Source organism: Lampetra planeri, chromosome 1 (genome assembly GCF_965212315.1).
Source record: "Lampetra planeri chromosome 1, kcLamPlan1.2.h2, whole genome shotgun sequence".
NCBI lineage: Eukaryota > Metazoa > Chordata > Hyperoartia > Petromyzontiformes > Petromyzontidae > Lampetra > Lampetra planeri.
The window spans coordinates 38884301-38900865 of NC_136107.1; the positions used below are offsets into that span (position 1 = coordinate 38884301).

General features: G+C 51.2%; 2 protein-coding genes across 5 annotated transcripts in view; both read left to right on the top strand.

Moving 5' to 3' along the window:
* The window catches only part of LOC144722309 (zinc finger CCCH domain-containing protein 7A-like), a 43555-nt gene extending 38516 nt beyond the window's left edge, over positions 1 to 5039 (top strand). For all 4 annotated transcript variants that reach the window (XM_078600454.1, XM_078600475.1, XM_078600465.1 and 1 more), the window contains one exon: positions 1064 to 5039. In XM_078600454.1, the coding sequence (XP_078456580.1) occupies positions 1064 to 1244 (181 nt within the window). In that variant the 3' untranslated portion in view covers positions 1245 to 5039. The remainder of the gene's footprint in view (positions 1 to 1063) is intronic.
* A 1178-nt stretch (positions 5040 to 6217) lies between these two features.
* TXNDC11 (thioredoxin domain containing 11) overlaps positions 6218 to 16565 on the top strand; it is a 44722-nt gene continuing 34374 nt past the window's right edge. Inside the window, exons 1-6 of the mRNA XM_078600551.1 lie at positions 6218 to 6601; positions 10405 to 10621; positions 11554 to 11651; positions 12506 to 12635; positions 13062 to 13155; positions 16135 to 16247. Coding sequence (XP_078456677.1) covers positions 6447 to 6601; positions 10405 to 10621; positions 11554 to 11651; positions 12506 to 12635; positions 13062 to 13155; positions 16135 to 16247 — 807 coding nt within the window. The 5' untranslated portion in view covers positions 6218 to 6446. The remainder of the gene's footprint in view (positions 6602 to 10404; positions 10622 to 11553; positions 11652 to 12505; positions 12636 to 13061; positions 13156 to 16134; positions 16248 to 16565) is intronic.

A 16565-nucleotide genomic window follows, 5' to 3' on the forward strand; every position in this document is an offset into this window, starting at 1 on the left:
AAACGATTACTCTCTGGATGCTTTCCTTCAGGTGCACTTGGTCTGTCCGCTGCGAGGCTTTATCCTTCCCCCTGAAGAACCACTTCGTCCTCGCTGCTCGCACCACTCATTCATAAAACACATTCCTTTATTGTTAACTAGCTGTACTACCCGACTTCGCCCGGGACTTGGATTCACCACGCCTGGCCGCCTTTGTCTCCCCAGTGGCGATGTTCACACACCACACCAGTTACTCGATTGAGGCTGAGTCGACCTAGGGGAGGCCCAGAACCGGTTCAAATAATCGTCACCGGTGGTGGCCGTGAGCGGGAATCGAACTCGGGTCGCCGGGTTCGTAGCGCAGCGCGCGAAGCACTATGCATGCGCGGGTCACATGACAGATGTGATGTCACAGCTCACTTGCCGTGCAAAAAATATGCATTATTGCACACCCCCCCCCCCCCCTAAAAAAATACCAAAGTGTATTTTTATCATTTTTGCATGGTGTACAGTCTGGAAAGTACCCACATGGCAAATTTCAAGTTTGTTGCATGTCGGGAAGTATGCTGAATATTTTGAACAGACACATAATCACAAATTTCCCTTTTATTGATATATAAGATGTTAACGTGCTTTTCTCAAGTAATTTTGTTGAACTGTGGAAACATGGAAGGCATTGGCAACCAGGTCTAATGAGTATAGGATGTCACCTGATTACTTATTTATTAATTCTTCATACAATGCACAAACACGACCATTTTAAACACCTACGAACGAACGAGGGTTAATCTGTTACTGTGAACTCGCTTAATTGTTGAAAGTACACTCCTTGTAACCTTTTAACCTTTGTTCTTGTTGCACTTCTGTGTCAACCACGGATGTGTCGATCACACCACACATCTCCCAATGCGTATTATCATTTTTTAATAGTTAAAATTGCTACTGCTGTAACAGAACAGGGCATCAAATGCGTTGCACCGCGCCGACGATTATTTTTTGTTGTAAAAAAAAAAGAGGTTTGTGATTAATTTTTGTTGTTGTTTGTCATCCACACCATTTGTGCTGCTCACTCTCCTCCCCGCAGGATTGAGCACGGGAACATTTGTCCCGAAGAGAGTGAGTGCAAGTACGCGCACGGTGCTGCCGAGCTCCAGGAGTGGATCGAGCGACGGGATTATCTCAAGTCCAAACTCGCCAAGGCCATCAACGACAAGCTCATTGATGAGCGGGGGGATTTCGGAAAATACAGCTTTTTAACAAAATAGTATTCGCTTGTAACCCCCCCCCCCCCCGTTAAAATTGTTAATGGATATCATCTTATTTCATGCCAATCAGTGAAATGATGACAATATTTACAGCTTAATTGTAATATAATATTTAATCTTGCTTTGCATAGAGAATGTATTCAAATGCAAGATTGAACCGGGTGGTTGGGCTAAGAAGTAATGGGAACTTTATCTGGTAAGAAATCGCGTGGCAGAATTACTTTGGCAGAATACACAACGATCCGTGTGGATTTATTTCCGTATCAAGCCGTTTGAGATATATACAATTATAGTTTATTTGTTTAATGTGTGATTGCCATTTTGCATTATGGACCTGGGAGGCTTATCTCCACCGCACTTCACTCACGCTCCGGCTCCCGTCAGCTCGTGCCATGTGCGCGCTGCTTGCCTGCGTGCGTGCGCCTGTTTTGGAGCATGGTGCCATGTCCCCACCGTGATATAAAGTTATTTTTTGGGGGGGGGTTAGATCACGCAAGTATAAATGTGTCGTTAAACCCGCCACCACCACGTGACAGCTAATTAGTGAGGTTTGTCACTTCCACGATCTATCCTTAAAAAAACCCTTTATTTTGGACAATATTGGTCGCAAAAGCGAATATTCATTTGCTTTCGTGGCTTGTTCAGGGCACCAATTTATTTTTTATTTACGGTATTTACGTCTTTTCCCCTCTTACAGAAAATAAAAGTTGAACTTGCTCACCAGCCCTATAGGTTGCTGTGAACTGTGTACGGTAGATTAGCCTTCGCGCACACCGGCTTGCCACCTGACGCCTCGTTTCCATGCCCACTCGGAGGTGTACCAGAAGCGGCCTAGCCTGGGAAAGAAACTGGACCCCCCCCCTCCCCCTCCGTGCTTGCCCATCAACAGCCCAGGAGCAGCAGTAGTAGCCTCTCCAGACCTGCTGCGATTCAGAATCAGAATTTGTATTTATACTGGAGGAATCCGATGAGCTATAAAGCTCTTTGTCACATGTCCATTTGGGGCGGGTCAGAACTTAACAACAACAAACAATACACAAACACGATAGGAGTGGAAGGTATAGTAAAGGTAAGCAAATCACTAAAAAATACAAATAAACTTTTATGTTACCGAGTAAAGCCCACCAAGCTATTTGCTTTTTCAGAAGTGACCTGGTAACAAATGATAGCTCAATGAAGTGGCTTATCACGTAGACATAGCCAAATACTTATTTGTGGCCATGTCGCTTCTGAAAAAGAGCTATGCAGCTCAGTGGGCCATACCTGGTAAAATAAAACGTTTTATAGTTGGTTCAAACGAAAAACTCATTTTTGGAAGAGAACATTTGTTTTTTGTTATTCATGGGTTGGTGGGGGAAGGCGGTGAAGCAAAGGGTGATGGGACGAGCAGCACCAATGAAGTCCGGAATTCGAATATTGAGTTCGTACTCATTACACACATAAGAGTGCTTGCCACAAGTAAACCACAATACATCTTGTCAAGGACCATAAACCATCACCCCAACTCCGGTCATCCTCACAGTAGTGGCTTTTGGCTCACCATTGAACAAACAAGGTCACTGCATGATTTCAGATGCACTTCTACAGCCGTCTGGAACACTCTATTTTCCGAAATTAGGAAGCCACTTGAGCTGTCCACTTTTAAATCTAAATTGAAAACTCATTTCTTTTTAACTACTTTTTGTGTTTAGTTGGCCTTCCCCTGCACCGTGGATGAGCACGGTTGGCTACGTACGGTGCGAAAGAAGTTCAACATACATAGTCACCTGTGATTAAACTGATACTTAAGTGAGTTTATCATCTCAGTCCAGTCACCAATGACTACATTTTTTTTTAAATAATGAAGCTTATTCTATGAGAAGTAAAAATTTGTATTGATATATTATGAACACTCGCAGGAAATGTAACGTACACCTCGAGTGTGTATAATGAAATCTATTGAAGGGAATTGGAAGTCGTGTTGTGATGTAACCATGTGGGCCGTGCTTTGACAAGGTGGCCCTCGATGGGAACTGCTCACTGTGAGAGTTGTGAATGGAACTTCCTTGTTCTCATCATGCCAATATTAGTCTAAAACATGGGTTTAGTAGGTGCTCGTTACACAATCGTTTGAGTACATGGCAGAAACATGTCATGCCATTCTCGTTTTGACCAAAGCATGTTTACTTTTTTGGTTGATTGTATTGTTTTTAATTCACATAATTTAGCCTTCATGGTTATTTTAAAGCTGGTAGAATTGTTTAATGTTTTTATGGTTGTGCATCTTTTAGGAGTTTTTCACGGTCTGTTTCTTTGGCTGTGTGCTTGGTTGTAAGCTGTGATTATGCATCTAGAAGTTGAATATTGCAATGGTGTGGAACTGTTGTCATTCTTCAATAGCTTTGGGTAGGATTAATTGACAGCAGTGTGATCTATTTACACGAAGTTGTGCTCAAAATTAATATGAACTAAACAAAAGATCATGTGACCAACCTGACTGATTGGCTGTGTAGGTTGGAGGTGGGTGTACGACATTTAAAGTTACGCGATCTCGCCCAAAAAGCCTCGCATGAACATGTACAATACGTTTCTAAAGAATCGGTGATATCTATTGGAGGGACGCAACTTGAAAACACAGCAAAATATTTATATACCTAGGGTATTGAAAGTGCACCGCAGCCAAAATTATGAAATAAATAGGTGGACGAGAGCTGACCTTGATTTTGAAGCAACATACCAATGTGCCTAAAGAAGTAAGTGTTAACCAATGCGTACTACCACGACAAGTAAGACATGGGGTAGAAACATAGACAGTAAAGAAAATTATATGAATATTTGGAAATTGTGCAAAGAAGCGCGTACAGACGATACACATGCGTGGAATTACATGGCAGAATGATGGGACACATGGGATCAGAGAACATGAAGTTTGAAGACAATTATAACGCAGGAAAGTGTCGCTAGTAGAGACCATGGACAATGGTCAAGAATAATTACAGAGTACCAGCGAAGGGAGGGGGATGAATCACGTCCACCGTGGAGATGGAGTGGTCAATTCAGGACCGTGTGTCGGTGTTAGGTGGATTGTGGGAGGTGGTGACGGCCTGGGGAGGCCTTCATCCAGCAGCGGATTGATAATTTTAAAAAGTGAACTGTATAAACCCAAACAAAAATCACACTTGTCAGAAACAATGTTCATGTTATTTACTCTGAATGCATCAACGAGGATAGCGAGGCAAGGGTTATCTCAACTGGGGTCGTCGTTAAAGACCCGTCCTGGTGAACTCTTAAGTATTACAACACATCAACAAGGCAAGGGCTGCTCTAACTAATGTGCATTATATTATGGTTACAGTTAACGCGTAGGTTTTTGTAGACACTATGATTGACGTGATTGTTTCTTGGGTTAGGCCACGTAAGTAAAAGTAATAATTGTCACGCGAAACGATTGTTAACTTGCCAATTAATTTGGATATGTCGGGTGGTGGAGGGTCGACCACACCGATTGTGGCCTAATCCAAACATCAATTATGAATGATGCGATTTAATTTCTTGCAGTTAAATTGGCAGAATTCAGTGAAGCAAAAATAACATGTGAAAACCTGCCGTTTTAGGTATTGATTGTTTAGAAAGTTAAAATGTAAACATATGTTCGGCCAGCAACGGGGAAATTGATCGCCACCCTATCCAGTGCCAGGGCTGCGATGAGCTGTTTTCTAAGGTTGTCTTTTTGGAATGAGTTTGTTAATCGTAATATATGATGGATTTGTGTGATATGTAACATTCACAAACAATAAAACTTTTGGCTGAAATTTACAGTTTTGACACAATGTACGGTAAGGCCTTGCTTAACGCGTGGCGTTCACAACGCGTTTTCGCAAGAACGTGGTTCTAACATTCGGGAACACTGCACCATGCGGAACGCGCTTTGTTATAACGCGGAACTCGCCCCGCTATAACGCGGTTTCTGAGCGGTCGACGACGAACTACTTCCTTGAGCTGCACAGCTGATAAAGCAACGCTGACGATATTTGTCCCGCCATCTCGCTGTGTGTGCGCGTCCTCGCTTCGTATCTCGCCAAACGTTATCGTTACATTATTGGGAAGTTATTTCCGTTTAACGTGGCTCTGTTCAGGAACGCATCTACCGCATTAAACGAGGGCGGCCCTGGATTAGCACGCTTGGCGACGTACGGCGCGAAAGAAGTTCGGCATAGATTGTGTGTGGGCACCGACTGCTGGCAGGGGTCATGTCGAGCCGAGCAACTACTTACAAACAGTTTAACACGCCACCAGTATTATCCATACCATAGTCAAGGTTTTTGGGTTAGATCGCGTAAATTTAAATGTGTCGTTAAACCCGCAACCACCCGACGCAAGCCAATCAGGCGGACAGCCAAGATAATCATCAGAGTTGTAGTAACAACTCTGGTTCTTTCGATAAACACAAATGAAGACAGAGTTGTATTCTTAAAATCTGCCACTAGAGGGCAGTTGAACAACGTGGCGTCACGGCGGCGGGGGAGGGGGCTAGGGGGCGTCACCTGTCTCCACGCCCCGCCCACTTTTTTGGGGGGGGGGAGGGTGTTCGCTCGCGCGCTCCGTGATTGGCTGTCGCGATCCTCGCGCCTCTCGTCCAATGGGAAGCTGCCGAATCGCCAGGAGTCGGGGAATGTAAATATTGTTTTGATTTAAAGCTTTCGTGACTGCAGGGATTCATATTCTTGATTCTTTCGGTAAAGTCACGTAGAAGGGAAACAATTATAAAATAATTCTTATTTCCCTTCTACGTGACTTTACCGAAAGAAACAAGAATATGTAAATATTGTTGTTTTTATGCGGGGCTCCTCCAATCGGCGAGCGCGACTCGCGGGCGGCCACGTTGGGTGGGGGCGGGGCGGGGAAGCCGTGCCCGGCGTGTTGATGACGTCACGCCGCCCGCTCGCTATATAAGCGGCGGGCAGGCGGCGCGCGCGGTGGCTTCCTCACCCAACGTGGCTGCCGTCTGCTGCGCGCACGTGTTCGCTCGCTCGCTCGCCCGCCCGCCCGCCCGCCCTTACACGTGGGGCGACGATTCTCTAGTTTCTAGCCCCCCCCCAGAGAGGCGTGAGCGTGAAGGAGGAAAGAGGGGAGAGTCGTGAGAGGGGAGGAGGAGGAGGGGACTGGAGGAGGCGGGTTAGTAGCCGGTCAACCCCCCCCACCACCGCCACCACCGCGCTCGGCATGCGCGCTGGAGCCGGGCCCGAGGAGCGAGTGGAGCTGCGAGTGGAGCCGGGGCCCGAGGAGCCTCTGTGGAGTCGCATGGGCGGCCCCGCGCTCTGCGGCCTCGCCGCGCTTGCAGCCGCCACCGCGATTCTGCTGCTCGCTGTGGTGCACAGGTGGGGGGGGGGGGGCACTGAGACACGGGGAGACCTGAGCATGGGGGGTCACGGGGAGATGGGGGGCCCACGGGGGGGGGGGGGGGGTGGGTGCACAAGAAGATGTGTACAACAGGGGTGCACAGGTGAGGGGCACTGGAAGAAAGGCTGAGGTTGGCGGGGTGGGGGGCACAGGCGGGGAGACCTGAGCATGGGGGTACACGGGGGGGTACACGGGGGTACACGTGGGGGTACTGGGGTGCACAAGGTGTGCAACAGGGGGGTGATCAGCACGGGGAGACGGGAGAACGCGATAGGTACGCCGTGGGTATGGACATCAGTCCGAACGGAACCTGGGGGTGATGACGGGAGCCGGCAGCGCTACCGGGGTCACGGCTCCATCGGTCAGGGTCAGGGTTGGTGGGTCACGAGTTTGCGCCGTCTCGCGATTGTATCGGGGGGGGGGTACTTTTTACTTTATACCGCCAGCTGCAGTCACGGGTCGCAGTGACACGGGGGGGGGGGGGTGCTGTGCCGAGGTGCTTTTGACAGAGCGAGGAATTCGCGTGGAATTCGCCAGCCCACGTGGACGGCTGTAGCCGCACAGATGGACACAAGTCGTGGTTTGCATGGGGGGTGGTGGAGAGGAAGTGGTGAGGTGTAGGGGGGCCACGGGACGTGATAGAGACACGGAAATGTGCCAGGACAAGGACACGGACAGGGACAGAAACGTGGGGGGAGAGAGAGGAGGGGGAGAAACTTTGTGGAGAGAGAGAGAGAGGGAGACCGACGCGAATCGTCATGACGTGCCGCCGGCACCGCGCACGGCCGCCTTTGTCTCCCCACTGGCGACGTTTACTCGTTTGAGGCCGAGTCGACCTAGGGGGCAGGAGGCGGCCCAGGGACCGGTTCGGATGATCGTCACCGGCGGTGTCGCGCCCCGGTAAACGCACCGCAGGCGCGTGGGGGGTTGACGACTTGGCGATGGCCACGTGGAGTTATTGACTTTTGACACAGAAGCGGTCCGTGCGTGGTGACCTCCCCCCCTCCCTCCTAGCAGCCGGGCACCGCCTCGACGTTCCAGCGACGTTCCAGCGACGTTCCTGGACCTCCGTCCTCAGGATCTTGACGAATGAGCGGAGTTGACGGTGGTTGTCGGCAGGAGTAGCCCGTCGGGGTTTTCCCCCCGTCCCTGATGTCATTCCACTTTAGTTTATTAGTTTATTTGTTTTATACCCCCATGCAGCCGATGAATTGATTTTGTTTGCAAAAGTTTGATCTCGACTCTGCTGCCCAGCCGCATCAAGTGTTCCACTCAATACTCTGTTTAGTGGCTGCTTGAAGGAGGTAGTAAGCATTGACGTTGAAGTCTGCTTACTACGGTGGGGCGGGGGGGGGTGTTGGCTCGCCTCTCGTGTCCATCCTCGGCGTCTCCCTAGGAGTGAAACGTGGCTTCTGACACCACAGCAGAGGGGTGGCCGGGCTTTCTCCCTCCCCCCCTCCTCCTCCTGCCCCGTATGGTGCCGTGCCAGGCAACATCGCCACCTCGGGCGCCACGGTGGCTAGGAGATGTTCACTACCTCGCGTGGTGTACAGGAGGTCGTGGGTTCGATCCCGACCCTGACGCCCGCTGCTGGATATTTGGAGTTTGCGTGTCTCTCTCCCATCATCATCACGGTGGCTATGAGATGTTAACTATCACGCCTGGTATACAGGAGGTCGTGGGTTCCATTCCGACCCTGACGCCTGCTGCTGGATATTTTGAGTTTGCGTGTCTCGCTCCCCCGTGTGGTCGCGTGGATTTTTCTCCAGGTCCTCCGGTTTTTCCCCACCATATTTCGAAACCACACGCGTTTAAAGTATTTGGCTGCTATAAATGTCCACGTGATGAGGCACTTCATTTGTGGCGGCCAGGTCGCTTCCAAAATCGAGAGCTATTTATATCGGTGGGCCTTACCTGGTAAAATAAAATAAAATGTTTTAATAGTTTCAACACTCGCATCGAGTTTTCATCATTAAACAACCAAGCCCTACCCACCCTACAGCCTCCTCCCTTGGACCCATCCCTGCTTCACTTTTACCTCCACTCATGCGTCCTTTAGATCGTTATGTAGATTATGTGGCTGCTATTCATTGCCGCACGATGATAAGCCACTGAGTTGAGCTATTATTTGTGGCCAGATCGCTTCTGAAAAATAAGCTCGTAACTCAATGGGCTTTACCTGGTGTAAAAACTAAATAGTTTTTGTAGTGATTTATTTACCTTTCCTATACTTTGCACTCCTGTCGTGTTTTTGTATTGTTTGTTGTTGTGACGTTCTCACCCCCTCAGGATTATACTGGTAGGAACCTCCTGGTTACAGCAGCCCACGGGATTATTGTGTCCGTCCGTCATGCATCCAAAAATGGGAGGGGTAGGGCTGGGTGGAGAGGGGAGGGTGGGGAGGGTGGGGAGGGGCTGGGTGGGGAGGGGAGGGGTGGGGCTGGTTGGGGAGGGGCTGGTCACCCCGTGGTGCCCTTATAAAACTCAACGTTTAACCTACTCACGCCGGCTTGTGCCCGCCCTCACAGTCGGCCATATTTGCGGAATACACCACGCCGCCGTTGACCCTGGCCATTGACCGAGCAACCCAACGTTCCTACCAGCTCCCTCCGCAGGAATGTGTTTATCCCTGCTTTCCTCTAGACCTCAGCTCACTCTGCTGCTAAACTCCTGGTTCACTACCTCGTCTTCACTGAACTTGACTCCTGCCACCTCTCGTCTTGTCGGCCTTCCTGCCCGATGCCTTGACTCCTCTCCAATAACAGATGCACAACGCCCCAGCCCGAATAATTTTCAACCACCCCCTTCATCCCTAATTCCCACAATTCTGCTCTACTTGCTCCCTGTGTGCTATCGTGGTCTCTTTAAATGTCTCACTCGAGTCTACATCCCTCCATGGTTTTGCCCCACATTCTCATGCTTCTCTTGTACCTCACGACTCTGTCCCATCCCATCCTGCCCTTCAATGGAACCAACTCCCACTGCACATAAAACAATAATCTTCACGATAACCTGCTTACCTTTCTCCCTTTAAACAACCCCCATCTCTTCTCCCCCAGCCTATCATCCTGCCACTCCTACTCCCTGTCCTGGCCCCCCAGCTATGACCAGGCCTATCATTACCTCTGTCATTACCCCTAACCCTATCACTGCCTCTATCACGACCCCAACCCCTATCGCTACCCCAACCCCTATAGCTACCCCTACCCCTCCTTTGCCGTCCGAGCAGTTCTCCAAACCATGACCGTAACTGCACCACCACTACTTTTAATAACCCCGCTTTGTATGTCAACCATTATCATATGTACAATTTTTAATGGCTGTGAAGTTCCTTGGAATTAGGCGCTATATAAATCTAAGATAAGATGCGGGAGACCGATGAGATATGAGAACTTAATCCTGCCCAGGCAACACGGTATGTATGTTGAACTTCTTTCTCACTGTACATAGCCGACCGTGCTAATTAGAGGTGCGGGGGAAGGACAACAAACTAAACACGAAAATCAGTTCAAAATAAATAGTTTTAAACGTAGATTTAAAAATTTATGGCTCCGATGACTTCCTAACATCGGAAGAAAGAGCGTTCCAGACGGCCGCGACTTCACATCTGAAGTAGCACGATGCACTTTGACCGTCTTTGTTCGATTCTGGCTCCTAGCCGGCGGGAGCGGCATCGAGCGGACCGTCGAACCAGGGATAAAGCGACGTAGTGCCCAAGCGGTCGTGCCTACTGCATTCCTGCCCTCCTCCGTCTCTCCCCGCGTGTGCGCCCCACGCGTAGCCGAGGGGGCAGCGTGGAGCGGGAGGCGTGGCCGGCGGCGCCGCTGTTCCGCGGGGCGTCGCGCGTCGTCGACCTGCCGCTGGGCCAGCTGGACTGGGCGGAGCGCCTGCGCGCCGACGCCGAGGTCTGCGTGCTGGTGCTGTACGCGCCATGGTGCGCGCGCTGCGTGCGCGCCGTGCCGCACGTGGACCGCGTGGCACATGCCCTCGCCGGACAGGTGAGAGCCCCCTGCCCCCCGCAGGTGAGAGCCCCCTGCCCCCCGCAGGTGAGAGCCCCCTTGCCTCCCGCAGGTGAGAGCCCCTTGCCCCCCGCAGGTGAGAGCCCCCTTGCCCCCCGCAGGTGAGAGCGCTATGCCCCCTACGTAGGTTTCCGCCGCCAATATTATTCGCAACAACGCTTTTTTCCTTTGGGTGAGATCGCGGAGATGTGAATGTGTCGTAAGCCTGACAATGCTGGTTGCAATCGCCAGCGCAGCGTCACAGCCCTCATATTGTCAACGCCGTGAGTTTGCTTTCCAATACAGCGGTGTGCTGAAGTCGTAACCCATTGGCACGTTTTGTTCACGTGACAAAACTTACAGATGGGCTGCGTCGGGTGGAGTTGGGTTTTATGACACATTTACAATGACTGCCAGGCAGTAACATTTCTTTTCCACAATTTGTACGCTTTGTCAACTTTATTTGTGGTTTTTACGTATCTTGTCGCGCCAATAAAAAATCGAAACGCCGTCATGCTTTTTGTAAATGGCAGCAGCAATAATAACAACAACAACAACAATGTGCCTGTATATTGGTGCTGGGCGCTTAATCATTTGGCACGAGGCGATTGCAGGCGATTAACGATAATCGTCTGCAATGGCTTCGATCAAAGCAGCATTTTACAATAATTTAATGCCGGCATAAAACAAGCAGCTTGGCAGCAGTTGTTGTGGAGATGGGGAAAGTGATTTGTTGTTTCAACTCGGCTGGCTTTGGTCCCTTTGCGATATTTTAGGTGAGGAGAGAGTAACCACTGTTAACCCTTTCCACCCTGGGACTTGCAGACATCTCAGAACGGGAAAGTGTTCACTGTGAGTGTGTGAGTTACTAGAGGGAATAAACTCAACATCAGAATCTGCGCTGGAACGTTCCCATCCACCTCTGCTTTCAGGTGCTGTTTATTGCGGTGAACTGCTGGTGGCCCAAAGGGAGATGCAGGCGAGAGATGAGCTTCTCTTTCTTCCCAGCGATCCACATCTACCACACCGGGTAAGGCGGTGAGCCGCCCCCGTAGTCCACACTATCTCGGCCCTGAGGCCTGCCTGTGTGGCACAGCAACAATTAACGCACGGAGCATCGACGCTGCAGCTAGCACCAACTTTGACAAAGATCCCCTGTTTTAGCCTGAACACTTTTGTGGGGCGAGTGCTGTCAGCGATCAGCTATGAAAGCCCGCCACGGCACATGAGTGGGTGGATTGTCAGCACCACGCCCGGCCACCTTTGTCTCCCCGTTGGTGATGTTGACACCGCACCAGTTACTCGTCACAGCCGAGAGTTTGAAGTGCTGTTTGATGCATGGCTTGTTCGGCCAGAGCAAAAATACTCTGCTCTGGTGGAACACGAATTGTCTGTCCAGTGCTCGCCGAGCTGCATTGGCTTCCCATTGCTGAACGAATACATTTATAGTATCAGGTCGTACTAATTACACACAAAGTGCTTGCCACAAATGATGTCGTCAAGGAGCATAAACCGTCATGCAAACTCCGGTCATCCTCGCAGCAGCTTTTGACTCCGCCATCGAACAAAGACGGTCGCCGTATCGTGCGCTTTCAGATGCGCTTCTGCGGCCGTCTGGAACGCTCTTCCGTTATTAGGAAGCCACTGGAGCTTTTCACTTTTAAATCATCTAGATTGAAAACTCATTTCTTTAGAACTGCTTTTTTCATTAGTTGTCCTTCCCCAGCACCTCCGATTAGCACGGTTGGCTATGTACAAGCTCGACACACATCCGTGTTATGGTGACGCCTCCTGAGTTTTGCCGCGGCGGGCGGGCGGGCGGCCGCTGTAAGAATTCCGGGAGAGTGTCGTGACTCCGTGAGCGAGTGGCTCCTCGTGCCGCAGGCTCGGCCCCATCCCCTACGAGGGCCCGCTGCTCGCCTCCTACCTGCAGGCGTTTGTGGAGCGCGTGATGGTGCCCGTCACGCACGTCGCCACGCCGCACCACCTCCTCGACTTTCTCGCCACGTCGGAGGTGAGCACTGGCAGAACCCCTCCCTCAGCGGCTTTTGGTTAACCATCGAACAAAGACGGTCACTGCATTGCGCGCTTTCAGATGCACTTCTTTGGCCAACTGTAAGGCTCTTCCAATATGAGGAAGCCGCTGGAGCTATGAACTTGTAAATCTAAATTTAAAACTCATTTGTTTAGAACTGCTTTTTCTGTTTAATTTGTTGTACGGGGCACCTCACGTGACACATGCACTGTGGTGACGTGGCGAATGATGGCTGTTGTCTGTGGCAATGTATGTGTGCGTAAACCCGGTGACCCGAGTTCCATTCCCGCTCATGGCCACCGCAAGTGACGATTATCTGAACTGGTCCTGGCCCTCTCCTAGGTCGACTCGGCTTCAAATGAGTAGTCTTTAGAATACCTGTGTCTGTGTTTGCGTCCCCTGCAGCCGGGTATCTTGGGATTCTTTGAGTTCAATGCATCTCCGCAACCGCCGGGGTACCTGGAGTTCTACCGTGCTGCCCTGCTGTCACTACAGAGAGGTAGGACAGCGCGCGCACACACACACAAGTACACACACGCACACACACAAGTACACACACGTGGTGGTGTGCGGAAAGACGGGGACAACACACACACACACGTGGTGGTGCGCGGAGAGACCGGGACAACACACACACACACGTGGTGGTGCGCGGAGAGACGGGGACCACACACACACACGTGGTGGTGTGCGGAGAGACGGGGACAACGCGCACACACACGTGGTGTGCGTGGAGAGACAGGGAGAACACACACACACGTGGTGGTGTGCGGAGAGACGGGGACAACACACACACACGTGGTGGTGTGCGGAGAGACGGGGACAACGCGCACACACACACGTGGTGGTGTGCGGAGAGACGGGGGAAGCACGCGGCAAACGTGGCCCCGACGTTCCACCTGTGCAACGAGACTCCGTCCCACTCTTACTCCAGTTGTGCCGTTTGGGGTCGCGTCGTGAGATGCTTCCACAAGAAGCTCTCGCAGAAAGCAGCGCACCACGCCGAGTTTCAGTTTTGAGTTGCATTTATTAGGTATAGCCCTGTGAGCCATTCGGCTCTTGAATCGGGTGCAACCGCAACAAACAAAAGACAAAACATGAACAAGAAAACATCTTAAAGTGACTATGTGACTATGTACAAACAGAAAATCCAGAATACCAACGATCTTGTCTGGAAGATGTCTCAGCACCAGGCCACGTTAGAGAAGGGGCAGCTCTGGAAGATGAGGTCACAGGACTACTCCAGAGTTGCTTTAGCCACACGAGGTGATGCTCCTTCTCTCACTTCTCGGAGATGGAGAGTAAGGGAAAGGCATGGCACATCTATACAGGAAATCATCATCTGGTCTTCGGACGTCTTCAAGCTGCATTCCAGTTCCCAACTCCGGCTCGACACCTCTTGAGAAGAGCCTGCGTGTGGGGTCGGGGTTAAAATGCAGTTCACACAGAATCTATCAAAACTATTAAATAAAATTATTTTACCAGGTGAGGCCCACTGAGCTTTGCAGCTTTTTTTTCAGTAGCGACATGGCCACAAATTATAGCTCAACGAAGTGGCTTCTTCTCACGTGGAAATGTATAGCAGCCAAATCCTCTTAAACGCATGTTTATAAATGTAGAGGGAAAAACCGGAAGACCTGGAGGAAAATCCACGGGGAGAGAGAGAGAGACATGCAAACTCCACATACACTGCAGACGGTCAGGGTTGGGGACGAACCCACTGTGGCATCTACTCGGGCAGGCGATTTGTCCACATCGGTGGAGAGACGCCTGATCGCCTAGATCAGGGGTCGGCAACCTGCGGCTCCGTAGCCGCACGCCGGCTATTGAAGGAGCGCTCCGCTACGTTACTTATTGGCGACCACCGTCGTGTATTCCCCTTGTTATTTTTGGTCGCCGACACCCCTGGGCTAAGTGTTCTAAAGCTGTAGAGATTTTAATTGTTTTCAAGTCCGCTAGGTGGCGCCACCGGCCGTAAGTTCACACGTGCCCAACCGTCAGAGGTCGCAAATGGGTTTTGATTCCTTACCCGTACCCGGCCGCACCAGGGTCGCAAATGGGTACCCGTACCCAGCCGGGTACGGGTAGCCGTTCCCTACCCGTACCCTACCCGAAATGAGTGACAAACGGCTACTCACCAGTGACTCACGGCCTACCCGTACCCGTACCCGGCCGGGTACGGGTAGCCGGGTATCGGGTAGGGTACGGGTATCGGGTACCCGCTTGCGACCTCTGCCAAACGTGCAGCTGTCCCGTAAAGCCCACTGAGCTATTCGTTATTTTTCGGAAGCGACCTGGCGACAATATTGAGGGATGCCCATATTTTTATATTGTCCACAAAGACGTGAATGATTATTTGATGTTATTTATTTTATATATACTTTCTTATGAAACAGGACCTCATAGTATAAAGGGAGGGTTCCTTGTTTGTAAGATCGCTACTTCACCAGCATTTATTTAAACAAGCCTGACTGCTGATCAGACACAATACTGGTCCAGAGTTTGCTTGACTTGAAGCAACGCTGCTGAAGTTGTGCACTCCCAGAAAGCCGTGGCTTGTTGATGGGTTGAGTCAGAACTGGTGGCATGTTTCACGTCAAGACAGGAGTGCGACGGAGACGTCTGCTTATTTATTGGCGCGGATTATCGGGTGCGCTCTCAGAGTCACCGCGGTGAGCCGTAAACAGGATCGCATTCACCGCCGCGTCGCGTCAACGCTTGAGGCGACCAAGAGGCACCTCTTGGTCGCCTCTGATAAATTCGGCGGCTGTTTCACGGTTGAAATCTGACCGCTATGGTCTCATCCTACAGCAGTGTTCTTCACTAATTTTCAGAGGTGGGGGGGGGGAAGTCAGTTTCGCCAATGAGACATCATCAGTGTGAGGACCGCCACACATTTGAAACCATTGCGGGTTTGACAGCAGCACGATGATGGGGTGGGGGGGTATTTTCACTTTGTGTGTATTGTCACGGGCCGCACTCAAGGCCACCAGGGGCCGCCAGTGGTCCGCGGTGGGCCTTGCGATGAAGAACGCTGCTGTCGCCCCCCCCATCCCCGTCCGAGTCTCGGGTATCCTGCTTGGTCAGCTGATCGCCGCACGCCGCACTAATTCCCCGACTCAAATGGGGCCCTCGTGCTTGGTTGCACTGTTTTGACCAAGTAAAATGAAAAGCTCAAAATGACCACTTTAACGACGAAGGCAACTGCAACGCCGCCTGGTATTCCCCACACAGCCTCTCGTCTCAAGTACTAACCAGGCGCAACCCGGCTTAGTTTGCCGAGATCTCATGAGATCGGCTGAATTTCGGGTGGTCATCGGTGAATTTTCACGTGTATTTAAATTGTGTTTGGGGCGGGTGTAAAATGAAAACCATGTGATGGCGAGTGCCTGCACTGGGTGTGATCGCCGCTGCACATGGGTTCCGTGCGCACTCTGCGTGACCGCTGCTGCGCTCGGGTTTTGTTTCTCTCGGGCAGACGGTACGGCGCCGATGCGGTTCGGCGTGCTGACGAGCGGCGGCGTTGCCCAGCTTGCGGGGCTCGTGCGAGCGGGCTCCGTGTGCATGCCCCGCCTCTTCAACTCCACCGCGGTGAGCCCCCCAGCCTCGGTCACATGGCCCAGGACCAGTGCCGGATTAAGCTAGTGCGGGGCCTGTAGCATATGTTTAGAAGTTGCCCTAAATAAGAGGATCCTACATTGGCTGGTTTAGTTCTTTCCGTACTGGAGTGTTTGGCTTCACGTGGGAAAAAAAACCGGCGCATTTTGAGGATTGACACTCAAAGCTTTGCACAGATGGGTCAGGAGGCTGTAGCTGCCATGTGGCGAGTAGTCCCGGTCATGGCCCCGGCGTCACGGTGGCGAGATGTGAACTACCTCGCCTGGTATACAGGAGGCCGTGGGTTCGACC